Source organism: Thalassophryne amazonica, chromosome 5, assembly GCF_902500255.1.
Source record: "Thalassophryne amazonica chromosome 5, fThaAma1.1, whole genome shotgun sequence".
NCBI classification, from domain to species: Eukaryota; Metazoa; Chordata; class Actinopteri; order Batrachoidiformes; family Batrachoididae; genus Thalassophryne; species Thalassophryne amazonica.
Genome location: NC_047107.1, coordinates 34,617,763 through 34,639,122, shown reverse-complemented (window position 1 = coordinate 34,639,122; position 21,360 = coordinate 34,617,763). Strand labels below are relative to the sequence as shown.

At 40.0% G+C, this 21,360-nt stretch overlaps 1 protein-coding gene across 1 annotated transcript in view; it reads right to left on the bottom strand.

Moving 5' to 3' along the window:
* The window catches only part of acsl2 (acyl-CoA synthetase long chain family member 2), a 48,582-nt gene extending 27,837 nt beyond the window's left edge, over nucleotides 1–20,745 (bottom strand). Inside the window, 6 exon segments of the mRNA XM_034169969.1 lie at nucleotides 3,439–3,538; nucleotides 8,438–8,539; nucleotides 8,622–8,686; nucleotides 20,331–20,445; nucleotides 20,524–20,629; nucleotides 20,631–20,745. Coding sequence (XP_034025860.1) covers nucleotides 3,439–3,538; nucleotides 8,438–8,539; nucleotides 8,622–8,686; nucleotides 20,331–20,445; nucleotides 20,524–20,629; nucleotides 20,631–20,743 — 601 coding nt within the window. The 5' untranslated portion in view covers nucleotides 20,744–20,745.
* Between the last annotated feature and the right edge of the window lie 615 nt (nucleotides 20,746–21,360).

Here is a 21,360-nt window from a genome sequence, read left to right as displayed (position 1 = left end):
ATCATGGTATCATCAATGTGCCAGTATAAGACATTCCCATCCCATCCCCATATTTTCGATATATCATTGCTGGATGTGGTGAGCCATTAGACCGCTGTTTTCTGCAGCAGCTCCAAGTTGGGAAAAAACAAACAAACAAAATCCCAAAAAACAAAACAGTTTATGTTGCCTCTCTGTCTCACAGCTCGGTAGCAATGCAATGAACAAGAGCAGCACATCCGCAAGTTTTACAAAAATATTTACGCTTTGTTTTCTTTCAAAGTCTGTGCACATCCTCTGACTGTGTAAGTGCAGCTAAAACACAAGCTAGAAATGGTGCAGCACACCTGTGGTAAGTTAAAAAATAAAATAAAGCTTTGCTCCCCAGCTGCCCCACAAAAAACAGTCTGTTTCTGAGCATGACAAGATAAAAGCTTCTTACCTGTCAATCAGGTTGCACTTTTTACATAAATACATAAGTTCTCCATTCTTCCTGCTCAGGCCAGGCCCCCATCCAGATGGAAAGATGACTGAATGCCACCACTCAAACAATACCCTTATGGTAAATATCTACTTTTGAAGAAATTTTTTCATCTTCTTCTACTACTACTACTACTAACAAAGACAAATAGTAATAATCATCATCATCTTGCCCTGTGTCTGCTGGTATAGGCTCTACCCCCCGTGACCCTTAAATGGAGAAAGCAAATTAATAAATGAATAATAATCACATTTTTAACAAATGAAATGTATAATCAGTACTACGTTTTACTACACTTCTGCACTAAGTGGAATTGATGAACCATATAAAAATATGTTTACTTAATTTAACTTTTCTGCATAACTAAAGTGGGATATGAAGAGGCATCTTTTTTTGAAGCCATGTCTAAGCTCGGGCATAATTGGGTCTGTTTTGGGTTCTAGCTTTAAAATTAGGTCAGCGAGCGTGAGGGAAGCCATAAATATGAAAATGATTAAGGCTCTTGGGGTTAGTAATCTTATCAACAAACATGTAGATTGTGACGTTAATTTGTGGAAAAGACAAAGAAAAGGTGAAAATGTGCAAAACAAAATACTAATACAACACACATTAAACAGTATAACTAAAGTATTAAAAAGTTGGGTTACACACTAACAACACACTACATTTTGTGAATGCATTTAAATTATTTTTTTATAAGCAGTATTAAACACATAAATATATAGATATTGTGATACGTACTGAGCATTGGACATCCAACATATCGTATCAAATTTTGAGAAACAATATGGAGCCCTAATAAAGAAGCATATTATAATTTCAGACACTATCAACCTGAAAATTTAAAGCCAAGGTAAAGGCCAAATTCCTGCCTGCGTTATTAGAAATGCAGCATATGCAACTTGAAGAAGGCCCGGTGTGAAAGGGGCTTAAGACAGCAACAAAGATCATTTATTCTGCTGACAAGATGACCATGAGGGAAACTGGACCCTGGATGTGTAAACTGTATAGACGGCAGCTTTTTCTTTTCTCATTTACACTCAAAAGTTGATGCTGTCTTCACACATTAAATTGTCAATGTGACACTATAAATATGTTGTACAGGTTTGTGTCCTGTACAGATCATCTGTATGTCAGTAATGTGACTTTACAATGTTGAAATACTGATTTCAGGGGAACAATTACATTCTCCTGAACATTATATAAGTGGGCAGCACAGTGGGGTGAGCAGCGAGCACGCCTGCCTGCCTGCCTCCCAACAAGAAGGCTCCCTGTTTGATGCCACCTGTGTTCCAACCTTCTTATGCATCTGGAGTTGCATCAGATAGGCTTCAACATAAAATGTGTGTCATATCAACATTCAGAGCCATACCAGGTCTGCTGTGGAGATTCAGAGCAAAACGGATGAAGCTACAATAAATAAATAAAAACAAGAGTCTTTTTTATGAATCCCTCTGGTGTATAAGAAGCGGTCATGTAGGATGAACGAAAAAAGTTAGCTGATTTTACAGATGAGAATAATGTTTTGAAAGTGTGTGTTAGTTATTAAGAAGACTGTTCAATGGTTTCATAAAACACGCTGGGTAACTGGAGTTAAACTGTATATATAATCGATGCAACAGTGTCACTTAGTGGTATGAATTGATTGTCTTTATAATATAAATTATGAAATATGAATAATGAAATGGGGTCCAATCTGATGTGGGTGGACAAGATATAACCCCCCCTGCTCAGATTATAACCAAGGTTAAAGTGGTCAAATCCACTCAAATGTGGTGTCACACATCACCACATCCACTACACCACGGAACCACCCTGCATCTTGAATGGCAATCACTCAGGTAACTGTCCAATCTGAAAAGTAAAACAGACTAATCCACTTTAAGAACTCGCGAGAAGTTAAAGTGGATTTGTCTGTTTTATACCATTCGTCCTATTGACGTATCCCATAATCCCTTGTGCACCAGAGAGTCACTGCAGTCAAACAACAGAGAATCCACATGATGACAATTGTAAATGAATATTATACTACAAAAATGTAATTTTTTTAATGCTTTTCATCAGGTTAATAAGAGACTGCTGCATGATACCCTGAAAATTTGCTAAAACAATTATAACAAATAATCCGTGTCTGCTACGTTTAATCTGCGTGGAATTTAATAAACGCAAACCGAATTTCAGACGTATTATATATTAATCTGGAACAAAGAGGACAAACAGTGTTGTAAAGAACAATAATCAAAACGTTACAGAGCAAACTTCACTTTCCCCCAGAACGACATGATCAGGAAGCGAGTGTAGCTCACAGCAGCTCCCATTGAAAATAACAGAGAGACAGCCTGTGATTCTCCCATGTTTACATAAAACAAATACAATAACAACATCTATAAACCCAGAGAATATATTCATGAGAGTTTTAGGCACAATATAAAAATAGTTTTATGTTGCGATGTTAATGGTGTTGTCCGTGTGCAGCGGTTAAAGTGCAGCGTGATCAGAGCGTCTCAATGCAGTTCTCAATGTTACTGAGATCTCGCAGCACAGTGACCTCTCTGAGGTTTTGCAGGATTTGAAACCTCAAAAGGGCGAATGGGGTTCACTCTGGGTCATACACCAAATTTTTAAGATAAGCCATTCCTAGCCCAAAATATACACCAGAGTAAAATTGGCTGCACTATTTTCTACTCTGGGGGAAAATTTTTGCAAAACGTTCATGTGGACTATTACACTAGTACTACCAAGGTGTACTTAATGAAGTGGCTGGTGAGTGCATATTCATGCTTTCTGTGGTTTCACATACAAGAGCAATATTTTTACTCAACCCATTTTTAATGATACAGGATAAGATGAGACATAAACTACAGGCTCGTAGCCGCCGCCTGGCTACCGGATGACTCATTTGAGACGGCTGCTTTAAAAATCATAAGAAAATCAAGCAGACAGAATTTTTGCTGATGAGCTGATAAAGTTTTTCTTACCTAAGTTGAGTATGTGGACCATGGCCTCGACTCCCAGCGTATCATACAGAGGAACTATGGCCATGGAGTAAGTATAACAGGCCAGCTCTGAGATCATCCACTGCCACCAGCAGGGGGAGACAAAACATCACAGTTACAATCCCTGTCACTTTACACAGCTGATGATTCAGATATTTCATTATGGTCACTGTGATATTCATTACAGTGGATTTAGTGTTCACAATACCACAGTCAAAAACAAACATACAATGCTACTCTTGAATGAAGAAAAAGCATTTATCTCAATAAAAACAATACATACCCTGCTACAGGGTGTCTTACCTGATGGAGGTCACATTAAACATGAGTTTAAATGAGATAAAAATAAGTGGTAGATGATTAAAAACTTGAAGTCAATCACCATTCCATCACTTGCCAGCTTCAAACATCGCAAGTGAGTAATTAGTATGATGCCTGTGAAATCATATTTCTGCAATGTAATATGAATTATTTCATGCAGTTTGCAGTTTGGTCAACAGTCTTCCAGTTCTCCTCCAACACACATAAGGTATGTTACATCCTTCGTTCTGCTCCAAGTGGCTGTAGTTCAACCCACCCACCACTGGACGGTGATAGTTACTAGAATGGTTTAAAAATTATATCATCAGAGGTCAGTATGTCCAAAATTGTACATTGCTGTCAATAAGAACAATCATAAAATCATCCAGAAATTGTAGGATTTAGATAATCTCCAAAATGCTGATAACTATTTTGTGTTTGTCTGTTTGTTTGTTTGGTTTTTTTTTTTGGGGGGGGGGGGGGGGGGGGGGGGGGGTAAAACCAACCCTTACAAAAACAAATATCCACTGTCCACAGGCAAACAGAAAGTAAATTATATACAGTGAGGCAAATAAGTATCTCCACTTACAGAGAATGGAGAGGTCTGTAATTTTTATCATAGGTACACTTCAACTGTGAGAGACAGAATCTAAAAAAAAAAAAGAAGAAAATCCAGAAAATCACATTGTATGATTTTTAAATAATTAATTTGCATTTTATTGCATGAAATAAGTATTTGATCCCCTAGAAAACAGACCTTAACAACTGGTACAGAAACATGTCTATCATTACAGAGGTCAGACATTTCCTGTAGTTCTTGACCAAGTTTTACGTTTTACACACTGCAGCAGGGATTTTGGTCCACTCCTCCATACAGATCTTCTCCAGACCTTTCAGGTTTTGAGTTTAAGCTCCTTCCAAAGATTTCCTATTACGTTCAGGTCTGGAGACTGGCCAGGCCACTCCAGGACCTTGAAATGCTTCCTACGGAGCCCCTCCTTAGTTGCCCTGGCTGTGTGTTTGGGGTCATTGTCATGCTGGAAGACCCATTCATGAGCCATCTTCAATGCACTTACTGAGGGAAGGAGGCTGTTGGCCAAAATCTCGCAATACATGACCCCATCCATCCTCCCTTCGATACGGTGCAGTCGTCATGTCCCCTTTGCAGAACAGCACACCCAGAGTATGATGTTTCCACCCCCATGCTTCACGGTTGGGATGGTTTTCTTGGGGTTGTTCTCATCCTCTAAACATGGCAGGTGGAGCTAATTCCAAAAAGCTTGATTTTGGTCTCATCTGATCACATGACCTTCTCTCCCATGCCTCCTCTGGATCATCCAGATGGTCACTGGTGAACTTCAAACGGGCCTGGACATGTGCTGGCTTGAGCAGAGGGACCTTGCTGCCCTGCAGGATTTTAAACCATAACAGCATCATGTGTTACTAATGTAATCTTTGTGACTGTGGTCCCAGCTCTCTTCAGGTCATTGACCAGGTCCAGAAGTGTAGTTCTGAGCTTTCGCAGAATCATCCTTATCCCACAAGGCAAGCTCTTGCATGGGGTCCCAGACCGAGGGAGATTGACAGTCATCTTGTGTTTCTTCCACTTTCTAATAAATAATCATAACAGTTGCTGTCTTCTACCAAGCTGCTTGCCTGTTGTCCAGTAGTCCATCCCAGCACTGTGCAGGTCTACAGTTTTGTCCCTGGTGTCCTTAGACAGCTCTTTGGTCTTGGCTATGGTGGACAGGTTGGAGTGTGATTAATTGAGTGTGTGAACAGGTGTCTTTTATACAGGTAACAAGTTCAAACAGGTGCAATTAATACAGGTAAAGAGTGCAGAATAAGAGAGCTTCTTAAAGAAAAATTAACAGGTCTGTGTGAGCCAGAATTCTTGCTGGTTGGTAGGTGATCAAATACTTATTTCATTCAGTAAAATGCAAATTAATTATTTAAAAATCTTATTCTGTGTGTGTGCAATTCTGTGTAGTGATGCAATATATGTACAGCATATTGATTGCATCACTACACTTGGTTTCATAGTGGAGTAGAGCAGAGAAGGATTTTCTTTCACCAAAACAGATCAAATCTAGGCTTGGATCTCAGATGTACCTTCTTGCAATTTGTAGTTAAACTTTCAGGTCTTCTTTTTAAGAAAATCCTCCTCTATACCACTTCACCATGAAGATGGATAACTGGTGATACAAAATGCAAACCTTGCACTGTGCATAATTTCTCATAAGCCTATAACTTCTTCTGGGTTGTCTGGGTGTCTTGGTGGCTTTCCTCACTCTTCTCCTTCTTCCACAGTCACTCAGTTTTTGAGAACTGTCTACTCCATGCAGATTTATCATAAAGTGCCATATTGTTTGCATTTCTTTGTAATTAATGTAAATAAAGTCCAAATCATATTCAGTGGCAGCTTTACCATCAGAGAGCCTCGTCCACACCCACCACAAAAGACTCCAAGCTGTCAGTGATGTTAAAGGGGGCAATACACAGTATTAAGAACAGGGGTATGTAAACTTTTGATCAGCATCATTTGGGTAGTTCTCTTGTCATTTTGATTTAAAAAGAGGAAACACAGTTGTTTGACAATAAATGGCTTCACCCAACTACTAACCATATTCTCTTAAAAATGGCCAAAAAAGCAAAAATTCTTCTGCAATGGCTAATCTGAATTCGTGTTTTGTTGTTTTTTTCTCTTTTCAGACATCTCTGTTGTAGATTGAGACTGATCCAATGAGGATGCCGCTTACAATCGAGCAAAAAGGGGAAAGTGGTAGAATTCTACTGTACTTTGAGACTAAATCGATCGTGCAAACCCAACAACATTAATGTCATTTTGCAGTTAGAAAAGTTCCAGACAGAAAGACAATATGGAGGATTGTAAAGACATTTCAAACTGATATTGGAAACATTGTAGTCAGGTTGAATAAATGTCTGAACTGATGCAGTGCAGGTATTGAGCACATCTCAAACTGAGGTGAAATTAGAAATGAACACCAGAGATTAAATTCCCTGAGATGTACTTCAAGATGACATATGAGTATCCAAAAGTGGTGGCACTTTTTTAGGACACCCTGTATATATATTTTAAAGACAATCACATACTGTATATTTTAATAATGACATTAATAATTAGCAAACATTAAAAGAGTACAACCTTTGGGTTATTTAAGATTTAAGTGATGAAAATAATTTTCTTTTTCATCACTATAATTTTATTTATTAGCCTTTAAATTAGGGATTCATAATATGACATTACCAGTATGATAAAAATTCACGTTGTCTACAAAAAAAAAAAATAATAATAATAATTCCCCTGAAGTGGAAAATGTCAAAAGAACAGACAGCCTTGAACTACTTATGGTAGCGACCCATACATTCTGTCATCGCGACCCACGGTGATTCATAGATCCCATGGGTAACACCCAGTGATGCACGTGACATCTACTGATGCCTCTCTCAAATAAAATAATCCAACATGGCAGAAAACCTTCCCAAAACAGCTATTTCTGTATAATTCTAATGTCTCTTACATATTTTGTAAAAGTTCACAAGAAATACACAATTCTAAATCTAACGTAAGTGCCAAGTGCCCTGTGGCTTACAGGCTCAATTCAAGCCCAAGGCAAAAATGGCCATTTTCGGCATAAAAATGGCCGTCATTTCTAAATGAACAAATCTACGCAGATAATTTTGGGACAGGAATAATGTCAACGACCAATATTGTGCTCTTGTTAAATTAAAAGAAAAGTTATCAGACAGTTTTTGAGAAAATTGGGTCCAAACACCCAAATTGGCTGTTTTTGGAATAACAATGGCCGCCATTTCCAAACGGACGAATCTATGACTGTAATTCTTTGACATGAAATATGTCAACCACCTATATTAAGCCCCTGACAAATTAGAAAAAAAAAGTTAAGTTTTGAGAAAACTGCCTTTTAGTGCTCAAAATGGCTATTTTCAGCATAAAATTGGGCACCATTTCCAAACAAATGAATTTATTAATATGATTTTTAGACAGGAACAATGTCAATGACCCATATTACGCCCTTGCCAAATTAGAAAAAAGTTAGACCATTTTAGAGATATCGCAATAAACGGATGATGATGACTACGACGGATGCCATGCCACGACATAGGCCGATAGGCCGCTAACCCAAAAATGCTGTTTTTGTGACCAGATAACGCCTCTAAAATTTTATAAGACATCATCTCATTTTATAAGACATCTTATGGATGTTTGCGTGCATGCCCCGTGTACGCGCATCACACAAAGGTAACTTCTGGTAATTTCAAAACCACGTTGTGCATGTGCACACACACGTCCTCCTGCAAACAGCATTAAAATGAAAAGAAAATATTCACCATGGAAACTCTCAATCCCCCCCCCCCCCCCCAGATAAATATGTTCTCTTCATTAAAGTGAGCTGTAATTTTGAAATATGTTTTAAAAATAAACCAACATTATAATGCTTGGATTTCAGTAGAAACTAAATTTAGACAGTTTTGTGAAATTTGTGTATATTTATATATTAAATGAAGGTTTTCGGGTCAGCAGCCCAGCTGGAGTCAACTTGATTTCACAATTATCTTTACAATTATTAAGTGTAGCCCTTATGATGTACATGAACCAGTGATGGAAGAAATGTCTCTCTACAACACAGGTGCGTACCTCTGGTCTGTTCTGTGCAAATATTCCAACAAACAGGTGCTGGTTCTTCTGGGAGACTTTGGCCAAGAGCCCAGAGCCGAGAACCGGTAACTGCTCAGACACCTAAAGGATGGACACACTGGAGGTAACGAACAGCACAAAGAAAAGCTGGAAGATTAGAATATTTAATAAAGTCAAGTCAAACCTCGCTGTAGGAGATCCACTGGTAGGGCTGTCCTGGCTTCCGGAAGCCAAGGCAGGGGGCATTTCCTGTGGGGCACAACACAGAAGGGCTTGTTCAAATACACGTATTGTCCTGAAAAATCAAAAATGGCACACAAGCTGATATTATCCATATCCTGGTTCTGCCCATCAGTTTGTAGTTCAGGACTGGACCAGGTTTCATGAAATGTGCCCAGCATGTACACACGTAGTAGTAGCTTTGGTACTCAGATCTAGGCTTTGGAAATAAAACAAGCTCAATTCAAACTATATGCAACTTCATCCTCACCTGCTCCTAAGATACACGATTTATGTGGCAATATTATTATTCCCCATATCAATCCCACACATGTCCAGCAGGTGGCACACTATGGAGCTAAATCAAGGCCAAAAGTTTTGTAATCTGAAAATAAAAAAAGATTGAAAAAATAAATTTTGAAACTGAAAATTCAATGTCACGTCCGGGCACGTCCCATCGGGAGGAGGCCCTGGGGAAGACCGAGGACACACTGGAGGGACTACGTCTCTCGGCTGGCTTGGGAACGCCTTGGGGTTCCCCCGGAGGAGCTGGGGGAGGTGTGTGTGGATCGGGAGGTCTGGGCGGCTTTGCCTGAGCTGCTGCCCTTGCGACCCGACTCCGGATAAAGCGGAAGAAAATGGATGGATGGATGGATGGAAAATTCAATGTTTGTTCTTGAATTTTATAATCATTTAAAAAGTATTATCAAAATAAAAATAAGTTTAAGATATGTATTTTTCAGTTTAAATACATTTTTGATTCAGCTCTAATTTTTTTGATCAAATAATTTATTTTCATTCATATTTCTTCTTTTTCACCTTCAGATCTTTTTTCACTTTCAGACCTTATTTTTTCAGTTTCAAACTTTTGGCCCCATTCTGGCGTGGGAGGGCATGGCTTCGATTGAGAGGGGCGTGGAATTGTGAGTGACAGGAGAGTAATCAGTCCTCACATGATGTTGCTTTCAGGAAACGTGGGTCCTTTGACAGATAATGACTCTGCTCCCGTCTCTATCGTTTATTTACTACGCGGCTGGCGCGTGAAAGAAAATAGAGAGAATGAAAGCTTATTACGAGGCTTTAAACCCTCGAGATAAAGCTGTTTATTGTGATCGATGTGTAGCAGTTGGTTCAGTGGATCCGTATGTTGTACCGGATAGTGAATTTAATGACGATGTAACAATGTTGTAACAAAGCAGAACGCCCGTAAATCCAAATCCAAAGCCGCCCGGAAGAGCGGTGTTTAGAAGCCTCACCGTTACAGGCGTGGCACTGTGGCGCTGAGACAGATCCACCGCTACCAGAAATCCACCGAGCTGCTGATCCGAAAGCTGCCGACCAGGTCACCCTTGCTGGCCTCCTGCAGAGCATCACAGCGGAGCTCTGAAAGCGGAGGTCGGTCTTGAAGTCCTGAGCGATTTGTCTCACCAGGTGCTGGAAGGGCAGCTTGTGGATCAGCAGCTCGGTGGATTTCTGGTAGTGGAGGATCTCTCTCAGTGCCACAGTGCCTGGCCTGTAACGGTGAGGCTTCTTCACACCGCCGGTAGCCGAACCACTCTTCCGGGCGGCTTTGGATTTGGATTTACGGGTGGTCTGCTTGGTTCTGTCCATATTAAAGCTTCCTTTATATCTGCTGAGCCAGGTCTCTCTGTGTGTCACTTAGAAAGCTCGTAGCCTGTAAAATGAGCAACCTGCCTCATTTTCATGCGGCGATGCTGCGCTGCGTTCACGGTCTTGTGTGGATTTAGGACACATCGGTTTTTTAGGTACAGGTGTTAAACTTTACAATCTTGCATATTTTCCAGTTTTTAAACATCAAAAATGACCATGAGTCGTCTAGAATTACTTGTAATACACATCTTTAGCATCACTTTATTTACAGGTATCAAGACAATACAGTGGAGAGAAAGTGTTAAGTCATTAGCTATCAAATTACCCACGTTTCCTGAAAGCAACATCATGTGAGGACTGATTGCTCTCCTGTCACTCACAATTCCACGCCCCTCTCAATCAAAGTCACGCCCTCCCACGCCAGAACAGGGCCAAAAGTTTGAAACGGAAAAAAAAAATAAGATTTGAAGGTGAAAAAAAAAAATAAAAATATGAATGAAAATAAATTATTTGATCAAAAAAAATTACGGAGCTGAATCAAAAATTTATTTAAACTGCCAAATATATATCTTACACTTATTTTTATTTTGATAATACTTTTTAAATGATTATAAAATTCAAGTTTCAAATTTTATTTTTTCAATCTTTTTTTATTTTCAGATTACAAAACTAATTTTCAGCTTCAAAATGTATTTTTTCAATCTTTTTTACTTTCAGATTACGAAACTTTTGGCCTTGATTTAGCTCCGTAGCACACAAGGGGTTTAACAAAAATACTGCATTAATCATTTAGATATTAAGGCCGTTTTTGCACACAGTCCCTGCACTGTCATAACCCATAAGCAACTGGACAAAGTACACACAAGAATTACCTTTTACAAAAATCATCACTTTTGCTGCCAATTTTCTTTAGTCAATTCAGGAGATGGACACGTGAACATTTCCAAATCAGAGAATATGTTTTTAACTTAATTTACATCAATTATTAAGAAACACTAACACTAAAGTAATCTTTAGCAAATCTGTATGGAGTAGGCAGTACTAAAAAAAGAAGGGAGTAACTACACAAGGAGACTTGTGAGGGAAGCCACCAAGACACCCAGGCAACTCTGAATGAGTCACAGGCTTCTGTGGTTGTGATTGTAGAAACTGTTTCTTAGTGCAAAGCCGTCCCAGCTACATAATCGAGTGGAAAAAATATGGTTTTTCATACAACGATTCTAAGCGACAGTCAGCCAGGTCTCTCACTAATCAATCGAAGCGTGGCGCAGCACCTGGATTTGCAATTTCAGCGCCATCATGACAATTTTCAAGTTTAACGTGTTCACTCTCTGTTTTCTCCGGTAATTTGGATTAATTTATTACGTTTATTTTGTTTATTTTGTTTTTCAATCTGTGGGCAAGCAAGCAGAATCTCTTTTCAGACTATGCTTTTTCCAAGTCTCTTCTGTTTATGAACTTGCAGGAAATGGCTTCCATTGGTACTGGAAAAAAAACAAAAGTGCAGGAGCTTCTCCTCCTGGGATTGGGGGTGTTTGGGTGGCAGAAGATCTCACCCCATCCACCTCCACCCTAGTGCCACTATGCTCTAAATTTCTGGGGAGAGCCCTGAATCGCCCATGTGTCTTCCGGCAAACTCTAGGTGAAATTTCAAGTCATCTTTTTACAAAGAACCAGCGCGGAAAACAACTGGGACAGAATCCTGTCAAGAATTGGAAGCACCTGTCTGTGCTGTGCAGTATCCATTTTTTAAATTAACTAAAAAAAAAAAAAAAATAGGACAAAAAAAAAATGCAATCAATTACTTTTGTTGCTGGCGCATGATTTTCATTCTTTGTTAGATGCTGTAATGTAAATACAATCTTCCTGGAGGGAATCCAGCTTTGCACTTATTACTCTTTAAAGAGAAAAGAAAGACAAAAACAAGGATATTGCGACACTGACAGGGTGGGTGAGACAGGATTCTGAATGACACCTTGTTCGTTGCACGTTCTTTCTAAACAAATGCTCGAGTATCACAGTTATTCTGTATGTCATTTCGTCAAGAATCACATCAAGTGAACTTTTAGGGTATTTTGTATTTTATTCTTCCCTGCCCTGTAGTATTAAAGTACACACACACACACACACACACACACACACACACACACACACACACACACACACACACACACACACACACACACACACACACACGATACACCAATGATACACCAATACCACTTTTTTCCAAACCGAGTACAAGTACATACATTTTGGTACTCGTCGACACAGAGTACCGATACGAATACTTAATGATACCATTACAGTTTTCTGATGACTTTGAAAACATGTTTTATTTATTTACATACAAACATTTCACTTAAATCATGTAACTTCCCTTTTTGACTACAACACACTGTCCTTTAACATTAACTGTGTGTTTCTTAAACATGAAACTGCCAGACATCTCACTGAAATGTAACTTCAGCACTACAAAATATACAACACCAGGAACTGAACTGAAACTGTCCATCACTTCTGTGAGGACTAAAAGCGTTTTTTGAAAATGTGAGGAGCAGATTCTTTTTGATGAAAAGCAGCTTCTCTGCTTAATCAGCTGTGAGCCTGTTTCTGTTTTTATCTACAACCCTGAGGTAAACCGTTGTTTCACTCTCCACACTATTTTTAATTTAATACGTACCGGTAACACAAATACAAAATGTAAATTTTTTTCCACACGCACGCACGTATGCAGCAACACACACACTCAGTGTTGCAAGACAAGGCAAAACGTAATTTTATTTAATTATTTATTTTTGATTTATGGGATAATTTCCTCGCGTTCAGACAGAATCGCCTGTTGCTTGTGGTAACTGAGCCATTTAATTAATGACGCACAGTGAACCAGTTTCTGGCACAAAGAGCAGCTCGTGGAAACAAGCGGAGGGTCCAACTGCAGCGCACAGAGATTCCGCAAATGGATTACCCCTGTAGCGGACCGAGATGCCTGAACACTCACACCAAGGGCTGTAACTCACCAACCTGATGGACAACCTCCGCCGCTGAAGCCCTGATCGGAGTTCTGACGGAGGAACTGCGGCACAAAGTGCCAAAGTCACGGAGGAACTTTTTTCAGCCATGCGAGGAATTAAAGTGTTTTGAGATGTTATGTTCCGAACTATGGAGGCTTTGTGCGGATTATTTTTGTTCATATGACCGTATGATGATGAATTCCACTGAAGTGAACAGATAAGACTGTTTATTTACTGTATGTGTGAATTTACTCCACATGATGGACAGCGGCTTTCAGCCAATCAGTTGACAGCATTGACGGACGTATTTGACTTATGAGTAAATTACATGAAAGCCTGTAATAATCCATAAATTACCCGCATCATTGATAAAGCCGCAGTATTCAAAATGTATGAAAAAAGTAGCTGTTATAGTCCGTAAATTTTGGAGCGTGTGCATGAAAATCGTACATTAAGAGGTTGACGTCACGCTGCTGTAAAGGTGTATCGGGTCGGAGTATCGCAGACATTTTATGATTATGAGCACAAGTAAATGAATACAGGATCAGGCTGATACCCGATACTGGTATCGGCATCGGTGCATATATCAATCAGAGTTATCTGGGCCCACGTCACACTGCATTTTTGAAGAGTCAACAATCTGACACGATCCAAATGCACAAATTCATATTTGTGCATTTTGATTTACTGACTAAAATCACAATGTTCCATCAGTGCGAGAAAGTAACAACTAACTCATGGATTTGCATGCAGCTCACTGGCAGAGTTTAAAGAGTTCCTCCTCTGGTAGGGTCTGTTTTCAGATGTGTTCATTAGATTGAGTTGTCCTGCTAACAGACGGAGCGAAGCAAAACACACAGCAAAGAGAAAAATCATTCCTCATGTGATCGATGAACTATACTATGATAGATCATCACAGCTTCTGCAACACACAACCGAGCAGCGCAATTAATCACAAAAATGAAATACCCAATAAATATAGGATCTGTCATAATTATGGATCATTTTTACCTATTTAATGTCAGTTTGAGTGCTGAACAAATGTATTTGTATACAGTGCATCCAGGAAGTAATCACAACTGTTCATGTTTCCAGATTTTGATATGTTACAGCCTTATTCCAAAACGGAGTAAATTCATTTTTTTTTCCCCTCAAAATTCTACACACACTAACCCATTTTGACAAAAGCTTTTTGAGATTTTTGCAAATTTATTAAAAATAAAAATACTAAGAAATCACATGCCATGAAGCTTAAAATTGAGCCAGGCACATCCCTTTTCCACTGATCATCCCTGAAATGTTTCTACAGCTTAATTGGAGTCCACCTGGGGTAAATTCAGTTGATTGGACATGAATTGGAAAGGCACACACCTGTCTACATATAAGGCCCCACAGTTGACAGTGCATGTCAGAGCACAAACTAAGCATGAAGTCAAGTAACTGTGTGTAGACCTCTGAGACACAATTGTCTGGAGGCACAAATCTGCAGAAGGGTACAAAAACATCCCAATGAGCACAGTGGCCTCCATCACCCATAAATGGAAGATGTTTGGATCCACCAGGACTCTTCCTAGAGCTGGCTGCGCGTCTAAACTGAGCTATCGGGGGAGAAGGGCCTTAGTCAGGGAGGTGACCAAGAACCTAATGGCCACTCTGTCAGACCTCCAGTATTCTTCTGTGGAGAGAGGAGAACCTTCCAGAAGTACAACCACCTCTGCAGCAATCCACCAATCAGGCCTGTATGGTAGAGTGGTAAGACAGAAGCCACTCCTCAGTAAAAGGCACATGACAGCCCTCCTGGAATTTGACAAAAGGCACCTGAAGGACTCTCAGACCATGAGAAACAAAATTCTCTGGTCTGATGAGACAACGATAGAACCCTTTGGTGTGAATGTCAGGTGTCATGTTTGAAGGAAACCAGGCACCAAACCTACAGTGAAGTATGGTGGTGGCAGCATCATGCTGTGGGGATGTTTTTCAGCCTCAGGAACTGGGAGACTAGTCAGGATTTAGGGAAAGATGAATGCAGCAATGTACAGAGACATCCTGGATGAAAACCTGCTGCAGAGCGCTCTTGACCTCAGACTGTGGTGACGGTTTATCTTTCAGCAGGACAATGACTCTAAACACAGCCAAGACCTCAAAGGAGTGGCTTCAGGACAACTCTGTGAATGTCCTTGAGTGGTCCAGCCAGAGCCCAGACCTGAATACGATTGACCATCTCTGGGGAGATCTGAAAATGGCTGTGCACCGATGCTCCTCAATCAACCTGATGGAGATTGAGAGGTGCTGCAAAGAGGAATGGGCAAAACTGCCAAAAGATAGGTGCACCAAGCTTGTGGCATCATATTCAAGATGAGTTGAGACTGTAATTGCTGCCAAAGGTGCATCAACAAAGTACTGAGCAAAGGGTGTGAATACTCTTGCAGTACATGTGATTTCTTAGGTTTTTTTTAATAAATTTGCAAAAATGTAAAAAAAAAATTTTGTTGTCATTATGGGGTGTTGTGAGTAGAATTTTGAGGGGAAAAATGAATTTACTCTATACTGGAATAAGAATGTAACATAATAAAATGTGGAAAAAGTGAAGAGCTGTGAATACTTTCCGGATGCCCTGTATGCTAAAAGCTGCTTCTTCCTCCTTTATGCATCATGGGGTCTTTGGCTTTTGTGTTTCTATAGTCAGACAGTACTCCTATGAAGTACCGTCTGACTATAAAATAAGTCCCATGTGTTTCCAAAAACTGCTGACGATGTCAAGACATTGACAAGGCATTGTGAATGCAAAGCACATCACCATGCAACAGTGTATTTTGAAAATTCATATATTACTTCCTCCTCATGTTCAGTTGTAAACACTGCTCGACCTTGATTGTGACTAACGGTTCTCAAGGTCTAAGATGATGGTATATTTTGAAAATTCACATTAGCCGTCCTCTGTATGACCCTATTTGACACCATTTAGCCACAATAAGAAATCAATTGTTGCTTGACCTTGACGATGGCCTTCCAGACTACTTACAGTTAAATGCAGTGTGATATTCTGAAAATCCAAATGACTTCATATTCATGTCCAATAGTAATTATGGGTTCATGCGGCACCATTTAGCAACTTATGCGAGCAGCATTTCAATGACCTTGATTTTGACTTTCAGGGTCATACAAGGTCAAATCTAATGGTGTAATTTGAAAGCCCACATGTGATTGCTTATTCATGTCTGATAGTAACGACTAGACAATCACCTCTGATTCAGAAATTACACAAGAGCATTTAAAAAAAAAAAATCAAAATAATGTGAAGAAGTTCAATACTTGTCAGTTTTTCAGAAAGTGAAAATGAAATAATTAACGTTTTTTTAATTACAATTTTGATAACTATGGCTTACAGCAGCAAAAAAAATTATAATCACAAAATAGAATATTTCATTTTTAAGTAACTCACAATTGATGCACGATAAATACCATGAATCTTTCAGTCTGGTTCAATACACACAACCGTGAGCCTTCAGAAGATCGTCAAGCACTGAATCACAAGCCGATTCACAAGAAGTGGTTCAAAGACCTTTTTTTCCCAGATGAAAATAAATTTAATACAACATTAAGTATTGTATTTTTCTTAAATAAAGTAAAACATTGGACACCTTGTTTCCATTCAGGACCACATTTTCATTATCCATTAAGTAATTTTTAAAAATAAAAAAAGAAGAATTTGTCTTTTTATGATAAGAACACTGGTCCGATCCATGGCTTTAAAAACTGTATATGATCTGAACCAAAGCTTTAGTGATCCGTGACTCCCCGACATTGCAACATCTAATAAAACTGTGGTTTAACATCTATTTAAATTTCAGTGTTTCTCCTAAACTTGATGTGTCAATGAAGGTTGACTTGGTTGAATTGTCCTAAGATTCATTTCGGCAAAGGTCAAGGAATTTGATTTTCAAACAATTTAAACCAAATGCTGTACACACGTCAAAGAATTTGAGAATTATCCAAGCAAGGTCAGCCAGAGGTCAATCATTTGGGTAAAGGTTAAGGTCACTGAAGTCAAATGTCAGATTACTGTAGCTGTTACAGTCTTCATGCTCAATGCTACTATTACTACCGAGCATGACAGCCACCAATGGTGGACTCTATTAATATATATATATATATATATATATATATATATATATATATATATTAGGGCTTGGGCAACGTTAACGCGCTAACGTTGCGTTAATTATTGAGGTCATTATCGCCGACAATTTGTTCCTTCCCTTAACGCTGCGGTTTTTTTTTTTTTTTTAAGCCTTTTATGACTCTTGCTCGTTGCCTTTTATTTTGAAAGCGTCAGTCGGGGGCGAGCTTATGCTGCTGCTTCCTGCTGATAGCTGAGTTCACACAGAAAACGACACGAGGATCGAGAAAAGTACAGGCTATGCAATGCACAACAAAACAAAATGCAGAAAGACGCAGAACTGGACATTTTTGGTACAAAGTTCTACAGGATCAGGCCTGGATCCAGACCGGTTTGGACAGATGCAATTTTTTTTACGCATCGTTCGTCATCGGTAAAAAAAAAAAAAAAATCTTGAATAATCTCAAATAGCCGAACGTGTCCCCGCGGTGAACACAGCTTTTCGGTGGTTTTCATGTCAACCTATAGTCCGTAAATTATACGGATTTTTCCGAGTTTCAGAGTCATACGGACGTACAAATAAAGTCGGATATTCAGGGTTTGGTCTGTAATAAATTATTTCTGCAGCACGGCTCCACTTTGAAACCATGAACCATTGAAGCAATGCTTCGATCCAGTAGCTCGTTGGTTCTTTGATTCACTGCTCTTCAGAAACGGCAAGCCGCTTCTTAACCCCTCGCAAAGCCATTAAAATATCGTCAGTCACTTTTGTGTGGATTAAAGTCACTAACTGGGACTCTTGTCTTGTTGCTGTCAAGAAACAAGAATCATCCTCCGTTCTGTTCACACAACTCGAAACGCTGCGCGGCTGAGACAGAGTCCGGTCGGAATTAATAACTTCAAAATGAATCGCCGCTTTAAATAAAATGACACCTCTTTCCAAATGTAATACAGACAAGAAACTACAATCAACTAAAACGTTTTTTTTTTCCTCCCAAAATGAAACGTGCTGTATTTTCTTTTCAAATTACATCCTGAAGTGAAGCACAGCAGCTGTAAGCTCAGCTCAGATATATGGAAACACATTCATGCCAATAATGTCTGAAAGGAAATGCTTTTGACAAAAACTACAGATTTTGTTTATTCCTATTTATGTCCATAGATCAAGGATTCACCATGTAGAGTTCATTATGTACAAAGTTTAAGGATCCGGTGACCAAATTCATATTTATTTACTTTAAGACTCAATAAAATGTTCATATATATATATATATATATACACACACTCAACAAAAATATAAACGCAACACTTTTGGTTTTGCTCCCATTTTGTATGAGATGAACTCAAAGATCTAAAACTTTTTCCACATACACAATATCACCATTTCCCTCAAATATTGTTCACAAACCAGTCTAAATCTGTGATAGTGAGCACTTCTCCTTTGCTGAGATAATCCATCCACCTCACAGGTGTACCATATCAAGATGCTGATTAGACACCATGATTAGTGCACAGGTTGTGCCTTAGACTGCCCACAATAAAAGGCCACTCTGAAAAAGGTGCAGTTTTGTTTTATTGGTGGGGGGATACCAGTCAGTATTGGTGTGTGACCACCATTTGGCCTCAGCAGGTGCAACCACATCTCCTTCGCATAGAGTTGATCAGGTTGTCAATTGTGGCCTGTGGAAATGTTGGTCCACTCCTCTTCAATGGCTGTGCAAAGTTGCTGGATATTGGGAGGAGAACTGGTACACGCTGTCGTATACGCCGGTCCAGAGCATCCCAAACATGCTCAATGGGTGACATGTCCGGTGAGTATGCCGGCCATGCAAGAACTGGGACATTTTCAGCTTCCAAGAATTGTGTACAGATCCTTGCAACATGGGGCCGTGCATTACCCTGCTGCAACATTAGGTGATGTTCTTGGATATATGGCACAACAATGGGCCTCAGGATCTCGTCACGGTATCTCTGTGCATTCAAAATGCCATCAATAAAATGCACCTCTGTTCTTCATCCATAACAGATGCCTGCCCATACCATAACCCCTCCGCCACCATGGGCCACTCGATCCACAACACTGACATCAAAAACCGCTCACCACACGATGCACACACACGCTTGTCTACCATCTGCCCTGGACAGTGTGAACCGGGATTCAATCTATGAAGAGAACACCTCTCAACGTGTCACACACCAGCAATGTGAGCATTTGCCCACTCAAGTCGGTTACGACGACGAACTGGAGTCAGGTCGAGACCCCGATGAGGATGTCGAGCATGCAGATGAGCTTCCCTGAGACGTTTTTCTGACAGTTTGTGCAGAAATTCTTTGTTATGCAACCGATTTTTCAGCAGCTGTCCGAGTGGCGGGTCTCAGACGATCTGGAGGTGAACATGCTGGATGTGGAGGTCCTGGGCTGGTGTGGTTACACGTGGTCTGCGGTTGTGAGGCTGGTTGGATGTACTGCCAAATTCTCTGGAACGCCTTTGGAGATGGCTTATGGTAGAGAAATGAACATTCAATACACGAGCAACAGCTCTGGTTGACATTCCTGCTGCCAATTACACGCTCCCTCAAATCTTGCGACATCTGGGCATTGTGCTGTGTGATAAAACTGCACCTTTCAGAGTGGCCTTTTATTGTGGGCAGTCTAAGGCACACCTGTGCACTAATCAGGGTGTCTAATCAGCATCTTGATATGGCACACCTGTGAGGTGGGATGGATTATCTCAGCAAAGGAGAAGTGCTCACTATCACAGATTTAGACTGGTTTGTGAACAATATTTGAGGGAAATGGTGATTGTGTATGTGGAAAAAGTTTTAGATCTTTGAGTTCATCTCATACAAAATGGGAGCAAAACCAAAAGTGTTGCGTTTCTATTTTTGTTGAGTGTATATATCACCACCACCCACCATCATCATTACCTGTGATCCTCAGGCCTCTTTGGAACATTTCATAGACCGTTCCGATCTCCTCGTCTTTAAAACTCTGTCGCAAGTTATCTTTTACAACAGCAGACTGCCTGCAGCTGGGATCTCCCTGTGACCAAAACCACACACAGCTTCAACACAGCGTGCACATGTGGCAAATGTGTGACGACACTCTCAATAGACTCACATCCACAGTAAGAGATTGCTCCAGGAGATCACACGGTGGACGCATGGGTTGAGGACGGGTCATCAGCCAGTATGTTGTGAAGGAGGCCAAAGCTCCAAAACCCAGGGAGGGAGAAGGAGGAGAGCCGGAAGGACGGTAGGAGACTCCAGACGTCCTCTACTTCAGGTGCTTGGAGTTGTAAGCTGGAGCCAAGTGAGCGTAGCCACTCATGAAAATGCATCACTGACAGGGGAAAAAGTGAAATAATTTAGAACAAAGACAAAGTGCAGAAGTCCCAGAAAACAAAGAAACCAGATAGACAGGAGACGGAGACAAGAAGAAGAGGAGTGTCTCTCCCTTATTTAGCAGGAGTAGGGGAAAAACTACAGAGGATCTTCAGACAGCACAAAATCCCAGTTACTTTAAACCGGTTAACACCTTGAGACAGAATTAGTTCACCCTAAGGACAGGATCCCTAGTTACAAACAGAACAATGCAGTGTATTCTATCAGATGTCAGGAAAAACTGTAATGAACACTACATAGGTGAAGTAAGCAACCTTTACACAAAAGGCTATACCAGCACTGCAGAGAGGGCGCCAGTGGACCTCAGTCTGCAGTTCATCTCCACCTTAAAGACACTAACCACACGTTTGAGGACAAGGAAGTTAAAATCTTAGCCAGAGAGAAGAAATCGTTTGAGAGAGGGGTCAAGGAGGCATTCTATGTGAAACAGCTGAAACCAGCCTAGGGGTGTCTGAGACACGCTTTGTCCCCCTGTTTACAATGGGGTACTCAGGTCAAAGCAGTTTCAGTCTTTTGTTCATGGTAATGAGTCATTCACATCATCAGGAGAGAT